Genomic DNA, 9,075 nt, shown 5'->3' on the forward strand with positions numbered 1-9,075 from the left:
GACATTCCTGACACTCCTCCTGAAGCAGACTCCTCATTAATGTTTGGCTAGAAAACAAGTTTTGAGTTCCTCAAAAAATGCTCACAGCTTTGGCTTTTTTAGTCTGGTTTTCTGTAAATGTGAGGCATATGAAATCACCATTCTCAAATAGCTTCTAAACCTGCTCTCTGGTTTCAGCCAGTTCTAACAGGGGCAAAAGTCTCTGTGATTAAATATTTATGAGGAGAAAGTTAAACACGAGCCCACTGCTTGCTGAACACCTGAGACTCTCCCTAGGAGAGGGCCTTTCTAAATCCTAAGAGCAGGAAAAGCTTCAGTTGAGTTTGCACCTTTTTACATACCAGCGTGCTTACAGGGGAGAAACCTGGATTTGGGGCAATGCCAAGAATGCCAGGCATTAAGCACAGAGCAATCAGCTAAAGAAACTGGCTGTGAAACACCTTAATTCTAGTGCTTGCAGAAATGCTTCTTGTCCATTCAGATGTGAAAAAAGTAAGACCTCACAAGAGGTTTTGCTCTGGAGTAACACCAGATCCCGTGCTTGAAACACTCAGATGGGGGCACAGGTTCAAGTTCATGTGCACTGTCTGCTCCTCACCACGGACTGAGATGTCCCAGGTGCACGGTCCCCCCACCACCCCATCTAGGAGCTCTGTCTGGCTTAGCTGTTGAAAGACTCAAATTCCATTGCTACAAAAAAACCCACACCAAACAAACCCACCTTTTTGAGCAGGCAGTTCCTCTTTTGTCCTGTCAGTGTTCGTGCATGCTCCTGCATTGGCAGCTGCTCAGATCCTCTGGGACAGATGAGTGAGTCAAGAGCAATTAGTGGCTGGCAGCATTTACACTCTCTCCTCTATCCTGGAAGATCTGAACAGATGCTAGGAATGAAGCGTATCAGTTCCCAAATACCAGTCTTTACAGCACAACTTGCTTGTAAACTAGGGAACCCTTGAAGTATTTCACAAACTTTTTTTTTGGAGCTGCAACCAAAAATACAGCTTTATCTTGGCAAGTACTGGCAACATGACGTCATGGGCCTTTGCCTTTGATGTCCTAACATTTTCCAGGTTAAAGCAACCTTGCCTGTATGACTTCTGTTTTTCTAGCTTGTCTTGGGCTGAATCAACATCAGTTTCTTTCTTCAACCATTACCAATAATAAAGATTCTGCTCCCAGTAAGGCCTTCACAGATCAACAGCCCTTCAGACACATAGATGATTCAAGGGGTTTCCAAACCTTCTAAGCAGTTAGGTAGGTCTTACTGATGGTCCATAGGGACAGCAGAATCCAGTGACTCTTCTAGATTTATTAACTCTTAAGTGCCCTCTTAAGAACTAGGAATAGTTGTCTCCCAAAATTAAATGTTCTTGCACCCCAGGCTACCAGATTTTTTTCTGAACACCTGCTGAGCCCAGCATCACCAGTCACAGTTTCACAGCAGAACAGAACTGCACTTCAAGACTCAAGTATAGTGGTGCTGCTCAACCTCAGCAGCTCCACACTGAAGAACTGAGATCTGCCTGTTTCTTCTTTGTCTAGAAAATAACCTTCTGCTGATCTATTTACTAAACACTTTTCATTTTTAATATCTTTTAGGAGCCCCCCAGAGATGCATTTGTTACCGTGAACATAACGAACGCTGCTGTCCCCCAGACATCTGAAGGCATGTGTCTCCTGGGCCCCACTGGCTCTCCTGCCCCTGGAAACTCGTGCTGCACCAGCAGTCATGCTCCTTGCAGGAATGGGAGCCCCAGCACAGCGCCGTGCGAGGCAGGAGGGAGCCTCCAAGCATTTCCTGTAGTAACTGAGACTGATGATGACCATTTCCCACCAGTTCCGATGGAAGATGAATACATGGATAAGGATCTCAATACCGCTGATTATTTATCTTTATTGAGTCGAACTGCTAGTAAAACCATGTCATCATTTTCAGAACCGATGGAGGCGGGGGAGAATGACAGTTTAAATCAGTACTTTTCAGGGATTGGGAGCACAGAGGACATATCAGTCTCTCAAGGCTTTCACCCTTCCTCCGGCACAGATGGGGCACACACTGCCACGGACAGACTTCTTCAGAAATCTTGCCAACATGCCCACAGTTGCCTGAAGGAAATGGGCAACAAAGACACAGATCGTTTTGCAGCAAACTATGACTCAGAGAAGATTTGTGTGAGGTGTGGCATTTCGTACAGGGAATCTCCCAGAAAGTGGAGCAAACCCTGTTGTGCTATGGCTGACAGTGCCTCCACCTCCCCAGAAACTGGATCATATGCACAGTGCACCTGTGGCTTGAATTTTCTCTCTGCTGGTCAGAGCACTCTAGCAAGTGAACATGGTATGGAAGATGCATCTTCGGATAGTACCAACATGAAGTACCAGAACACAAACAGAAGCACTTCAGGGACAAACAGCAGCACTTCAGACCTCCCTCCAGTATCCGGTAAGCCTGTTAGGCTTGATCTGTACACAGTCGTATAGGATTATTCTCTGTGCTAGCTCAATATTATTCAGAGAGTCTGATTTAGGAGAAGGAGAGAAGAATAAAATTATGCCTTTCCATTTAATTGCCCTGAAGCTAATCTGAAAGGCAAAAATGAAATAGCAAGGCCATTTGGTGTGTAGTGAATTCTACAAATAGGATGAGCACTGTGAGGGACCGTTGTCCTCCCCTATCTAACCAGCAATGCAGAACCCATCTTCTGGCTGTCACTGCAAAGGCCAGGCAATTCTGCTATCACCAAAATACTTCAGTAACAGGTTATGTATATTGGAGAAAACTTAGGAGGAGGAGAGTATAGGGACCTAGAGGCTGAGTCAAAAAAGGATGCATAATGCTCAGACAGTTGATTTTGCATTCAACGGTCTGCATGCACATTTTTGCCATTAGGTTTAAGTCCAATTACATTTATATGGCATCCAGTGAAACTCCAGCTGGGGCTGTAACATGGTGCCCACGAATGGGTCTAAGAAATTATGTTCGGTTTTTTGCTTTTAGCTCTTTCTCTTTTTTTTTTAATTTGCTAGGATAGAAGCATTCACCTAAAAATAATTTCATACAGATATTGTTTCTCCATACACAAGTGCGCAGTCCCCTAAACAACTCTGAAACACTGTCACAAATTTACTAATTGACTACCAATTTACTAATTGAGTAAATATATCAAAATTGTCAAATGAAAGCAGGGAAAAAGAAATCACTGAAGCAAAACTAGCAGAAGGGAAGTTATGAGCCTTTTCTGGATGAAACCTTCCTCCCTCAGACTTTTTTTCTGTATAAAGTCTGCAATCTGCCTGTTGTGTTATTAGTCATTTTAGATGACAATCTCTTAAAGTCAGATGCTCTAATTTTATTTATGTCAACGTACAGCCAAGCATAATGAGACCTTAGTTTTGACTGGGACATCTAAGTATTACTGTAATACACAGAGCAGTCATAAGCAGTTGCCCTTCTTTAAAACCATGTCATGCCATAAAGTTTCGTACGCAGACATTCTTGTCAGTCTGCCAAAGCCCAAAAGCAACACTTTTGAAGGCCCTTCCCCTCTCAACATGCGTGCTGTGTGGGAATCTGAAAGTGTGTAGCGTTCATCTTTCTAAGAGCAGATACTCTTTCCGCTGCTTCAGTTTCCTGAAATCCTGATGCAGTTTAACTGCCTGGTCTGTACAAAATTTAGCAGTAGCAAAAAGAACACAGATTATCTTTTTTCGTTGTTGTTGGAAGTTGACTCTGAGGTACAACTGGAAGTCAAGTAGTATTTGGCATTGCAAAAGTACTGCTTTTCTTCCTAAGTCCGACATGAAGAGGAGGAGAAAACACTAAGGAACAATAGGGAAAACAAGAGAACTTGGATTTAAGTGACATCCTTGAAAGTGCCATCTTAGATCTGCAGCACAATTCCTTATCTGAGATTTTAATTGTGTCTGTGCCTTTGGGTATGTACATGCTATAGTGCCATCTGGTGACCTGAGCACAGGTACAGCGTTCTTAATTTGCCATTTTTTAGGCAGGACTGCTAGCAGGTACTGACTGAGCTGTGGGCGGTATGAGAGTGTGGGTTAGCTAATCTGTAGGTAATCTGGCTTGGTGGCAGAGGTTTTCCTCCGTCCACAGAATGGCCATGCCCTGCTGGCGACGTCTGGTTGCATGAGGAATGAGACAGAGCTTAGCTGTAGCTTCCACACTGAAGGAAGCTGGGACTGCACGTGGAGCTGCAATGGTATCAGTCATTTTGCTGAGCCTTGTGAAACGCCCAGATGGAATAAATGTGCATGCAAAATAACTTTCTGTAAAGCTTCTCAAAGCAACTGAAGCCACCAAGATTTGCACACAGTCATGCTAAGACAGAAATGTACAAAAGAGGGTGAATAAAAAATGGGAAGAAAAAGGCCATGGGTAACTCAATCAAGTTTTGGTTTTGGTTCCCTAACATTCAAAATGACAACAGAAATTGCAAACTTTATCCCTCCTATGAAAAAACCCTAGAGGAGACCACAAAAAACCTCTGGACAGGTGCCACTTTGCAGGGGTCACCAGCAGAGATGGAGGTAAGCCTTCAAGTGCTCTTTGAAGCCTTCCAAGCCTGGAGGCAGTCAGAACATGACCAACTCAAGTCATGTCTAGAGGTACAGCATAAAGCATGAGTGCAGGAAGACTTAAGTGACTCGCTTTTAGGAATGGTTTTGCAGAGCCTTTCATTTCCAGATCCCAAACCAGCCCGGTTCGACAACGACAAACTATTCTTACAACCTAGAGGCCATTAGATGGCTCAGCGAAAATGAATCGCCTGTGTTATTCCAGTTCTTAGTGAATAATTACCACAAAAATTAATCTGTCATTGTAATTAATATCATCAGGTATTCTGAGAGATCAAAAAGCTGAAATGTTGTAGAGAATGATGCCTTCACTTATCCTCTGAAGGTGTCCCTTATATTTTCCAGGTTGAAAGCACATATCTTTGTGTAGTCCAGGAAACTCTTGTGTCCATTTCCTGTGCTTTTGGGCCTCAAATATCCTTTTCTTTCAGCATGGTGTCTTTGGAAAGCAGTGAAGGTTTGCCAGCTACATTCAACTAAACAGTACAAATGTGTTAATCTACTTTTTTTTTTTTTCCTCCCCACTGTCACATATATTTCTAAATTCTTGATCTCATACTGAGCAGTGGTAAACTTTTCTGCAGTACCTTTTGTGAGTGACAGGCAATCTGTACAAAGGCAAACAGTTATTTTTGTACTCCCATTATGCCTAACAGTTGTATTGATGGCAAACAGCCAAACCAAATCGAATACAGGGGAAGAAACCGGCAGGGAAAAAACTCCTGCAGAGAAAACTCTTATTGACACCTGATGTTAATCAACAACACTTGGAATAAAAGCAAGAGCTAGCAATGCAGTGGTTTAGCTAAAATAAATAGGATTGCTTGAGGGGGGCTATTAAAGAGACGCTTGAGTGCTACCCAGACTTGGTTATGAGCAGGCACAGGTCCTAACTCAGCACTGCTGGAGCCCAGTGTCCATTGCTGATGTGCAAACATCACCCGCGGCCACTAGAAAGATGGTGTTTCTGTGGCCTGGGCCATGCTTAGCTGCAACAAAAATGGGCATGTCTCAAGTGTGGAGGAACGTAATGAGGAAAGGCACAAAAGGTCTAAAGGGTGTCAGATCAGTCCGCAAGTAATGATTAAGTGAAACACAGCAGGAAAGACATTTCTTAGGAAGAGTGTTCATAGGCTAGCAAGACTTTTTTTTTTTTTTTTTTTTTACTTGATTGGTTTGGTTTGTTTCGTTTTCAAACTAACAAGTTTGTTATTTTGTTGTTGAAAGTTTGCTCTCAGTTATTTTCTTTCTGCTCTGAGGGAAGTTTACTATACCCCAGAGCCTGGTCCTGCTGTCACTTGAGTCAGCGACCCAGTCTGTGGGTGGCAGAAAGATTGAATTTATACTGAAAAATCTCTAACTGCAGACAAACTAACTCCGTTAGGTTGCTATAATATAGATTCTGTCTCTTCACTGGAGTCAGCGTATATCCAGGTAAATCCATGAGGACACTAGGCGAGTACCAGAGCGTACTTACACGGAGGATCAGGGCAATATAAGATAATCGTGTGAGCTCCGTGTCGTTTGGCCACTGTGTGACTGAATGGTCTGACGTTAAGTCTTTCAGTATTTATTCAATACGCCTGTTACCTAGCCCACACAGTGGGACTGATTGTTTACCAAGGAGAAAAAAAACAACTCAATGTGATGCTTGGGACTCTAAAAAAAAAAAAAAATTTATAATTAGAAATAATGATCATTTCCTTACAAATGGCAAGTGGAGGCAGTTTGGATGCAGCTTGTGCATCAGGTGGCATGGAGAGCATGAGATTGTTGTGCTCTCTCTTGCTTCCCGGAGCATGACCAAGAGAGAAAAGGTTTCCAAGCCTTCCAGACAGCATCCCTGTGGATGACAGGCTTCATCCTGAGGAGGCAGAAATGGAAATAATGAAAAGGTCCAGTGGAAGGCATTGATTATAAAAGCATCCCTGTGTCACGGGGAAAAAATAATGGAAAAAGAGTAAAGCCACCACAGCAGATTAAGTTCACTGCGCTAAGCGTCCTTCTCGTGAGGGGAAAGTATTAATCACATGTGTCATCTTTTCTCCCCTCTCCTTCCCCAGGAAATGTGACTGGAAACAGTAACTCCACCTTTATCTCAAGTGGACAAGTAATGAACTTCAAGGGCGACATCATTGTTGTCTACCTTAGCCAAAACTCCCAGGAGGGAGTAATGGCCTCGGGGCCGAGCGAGGAGAACGTGGGCAGCCCTGTGCAGGAGGAAAACCTCAGCCGCTGTGAGACTTTTGCCGGCAACACGCAGCACTACAAGGAGAAGTGTGCCGAGCTGCAGGGCGCCTGCCCGGCGGCGGGGAACAGTGGGCTGCGGCAGACCACCGGACCCCTGGCCCAGGAGCGGGGCCCGTCCCACTGCGGCCAGGCTTCGCAGCCCGTGCAGGAGGAGGGGAAGCTGGGACACTTCTCAGAGAAAGTGTTGAACTGAGGCGAGCCAATGTCCTTGCTGCGGGCCGGGGTGCCGACGGGCAGCCCGCGAGAGGGTGTGGGGCTGCCGTGGGGCTGCCGGAATCCCGGGTGTCGTGACAGATTCAGAGACCGTTGCCTCCCGGGAAATTTTACAGCTGGAAAGGACCCTTGTGGTGCACGTGCCGGTGGTGGTGGTGCTCTCGCTGAGGAGGTTACCAGTGAGGACAGGGGCACGTGTGAAGCCAGGTGTGCTGTCCCCATTGCAGGAGCAGTGGCAGGGCTCTCTCCTCTTCCTCGTGGGGCGGCGGGCTCCCCGCTTGCCCCTTGCTCCCTCGCACCTCTCTCTGGCAAGGGGCAACGGAGAGTTGAGGAGATCCACCCATCGGGCCAGGGACTTTGCGAGGAAGAGAGCAGCGCTGCTGGCCGGGAGCGCGGGGCGTTCCCATAGAGGGAACAACATGGCAGAGGACTGCACTGAAAGGGGCCCCTGAGCTTCGCCTCAGGGTTTTCTTTTTGCAATTAAGCTGCACCCATTTTGCTGGGTCTTGGGCCTCCTCAATGCCTCTGGTGGTGGAAGGAAGGGGCGGCCACCTCTGCCGCTGAGCCTAGTGCTGCTGCAGACCTTCGCCTCCCCATGGGGATCGGGCGGGTGGCGTCAGCCCTTCCCATCTTTCCTCAAGGGAGCCGACGCTCCAGTCTCAAACCAGCACCAGAGCCAAGATCCTGGTCTGTCCCTTATTAACTTGTGGGTATGACTAGGTGTAATGCTGCCCCAAGTGCACGACAATAGGCAAAACAGACCTGATATGCCTTGCAGATTAAGCATATCAGATTAATCCAGAGCAAAGAGCGTTTATAGGTTTGGACCTTGATTCACCTCTACCTTATTGCACCTCACCAGAGGAATTCAAACCCCTGATGATGAGAGTGACGTGTGCCCGGCATGCTGCTGCATGAATAACGTCACTAAAGTTTAAGACAGAGAGCTGCTAGCAGGTGGAGGAAGGGTCTACGATAACCAGCTGTGGACATTTTCTGAGTGACAGGAGAGGGAGGGATTACCCAAAGATAGAGAATTTGGTCAGGGTCAAACACATGTTTCTTCATCTGCCCAAACAACTTTGTCTTTCCCTCTGATATTTTCATTAGTAACTAAAGCTTGATTCAGGTAGCATGAAGCTATTTCCAGAGCTCAGCCTGTCTGAGCTGAAATCAGAGTGTAGCCACTGTCACACTGAGAGCTGATAAGCAATGGGATCAAAGGGTTGGATTTAAAGAATAATAGTAGTTGTAGTTAGAAGAGAGACTCAGCTACTCAGTTGGCTTTGGTTCAGGTCCTGTATCCTGCAGCCTCCTCCAGCAGCCACTGTGGAGAGAAAGGTGAAGGGAATAGAGTTCCAAGGAGCTCCCAAGAGGAAAAGAGAACACTTTTAATGATTTCCTGACAAGGGGTAATTTTCTGACATTGTCCTGCACATGTGAGCACTGCAGGAGGTTATCTTCAGCCTGAGCCTTCATGAGGGTCAGTGCTGTGTTTCTGGCCAGACAGCAAAGGGATCTCTCATCTAGTGTGATCTCACCTGCCCTGATGGAAGAGGTCTCTGGTGGGGAGGGCTCCTCCCCAGGGAGGTTTTAAAGCTGAGGACTTCACTGCGTAGCTGCTCTGTTTTCCACAGTACTGCTCTGCTGATGAAGAGTGCCTATAAAGCTGACAAGGTGACCACTGTGTCACGATGAGCTTCTCATCCATAAAACAAAAGGATGGGTTTAGCCACCTTCACCTCTCAGGAGAATAATTTTGCATTATTAATATATCTGGGATGTAAAGTTCAGCACAGACATGCAAGACTCTCTCTTGGGTGGCTGGCAAAAGGGGCGCACGAACAACCAGTCTCCCTTTCACCTCTTCATGGCCTTCGGAAAACTAGACCACCCTAGCCTACACTTGGCCAGGCAGGTTGTCCCATTCAGTGATGGCCCAAGCTACCTCTGCCTCTTTGAAGGTGTGTAGCTGAGGCTCTCTTATCTGTGGTATTCTTTTATCTTTCCTGCTGG

At 46.0% G+C, this 9,075-nt stretch overlaps 1 protein-coding gene across 1 annotated transcript in view; it reads left to right on the forward strand.

The window, feature by feature from the left end:
• LOC104617313 (tumor necrosis factor receptor superfamily member 11A-like) overlaps positions 1-7,039 on the forward strand; it is a 19,525-nt gene extending 12,486 nt beyond the window's left edge. Inside the window, exons 8-11 of the mRNA XM_010282593.1 lie at positions 482-492; positions 1,600-2,443; positions 6,660-6,905; positions 6,969-7,039. Of these exons, the coding sequence (XP_010280895.1) occupies positions 482-492; positions 1,600-2,443; positions 6,660-6,905; positions 6,969-7,039 (1,172 nt within the window). The remainder of the gene's footprint in view (positions 1-481; positions 493-1,599; positions 2,444-6,659; positions 6,906-6,968) is intronic.
• The last annotated feature ends 2,036 nt before the right edge of the window (positions 7,040-9,075 follow it).

Source organism: Phaethon lepturus, unplaced genomic scaffold (genome assembly GCF_000687285.1).
Source record: "Phaethon lepturus isolate BGI_N335 unplaced genomic scaffold, ASM68728v1 scaffold41132, whole genome shotgun sequence".
NCBI classification, from domain to species: Eukaryota; Metazoa; Chordata; class Aves; order Phaethontiformes; family Phaethontidae; genus Phaethon; species Phaethon lepturus.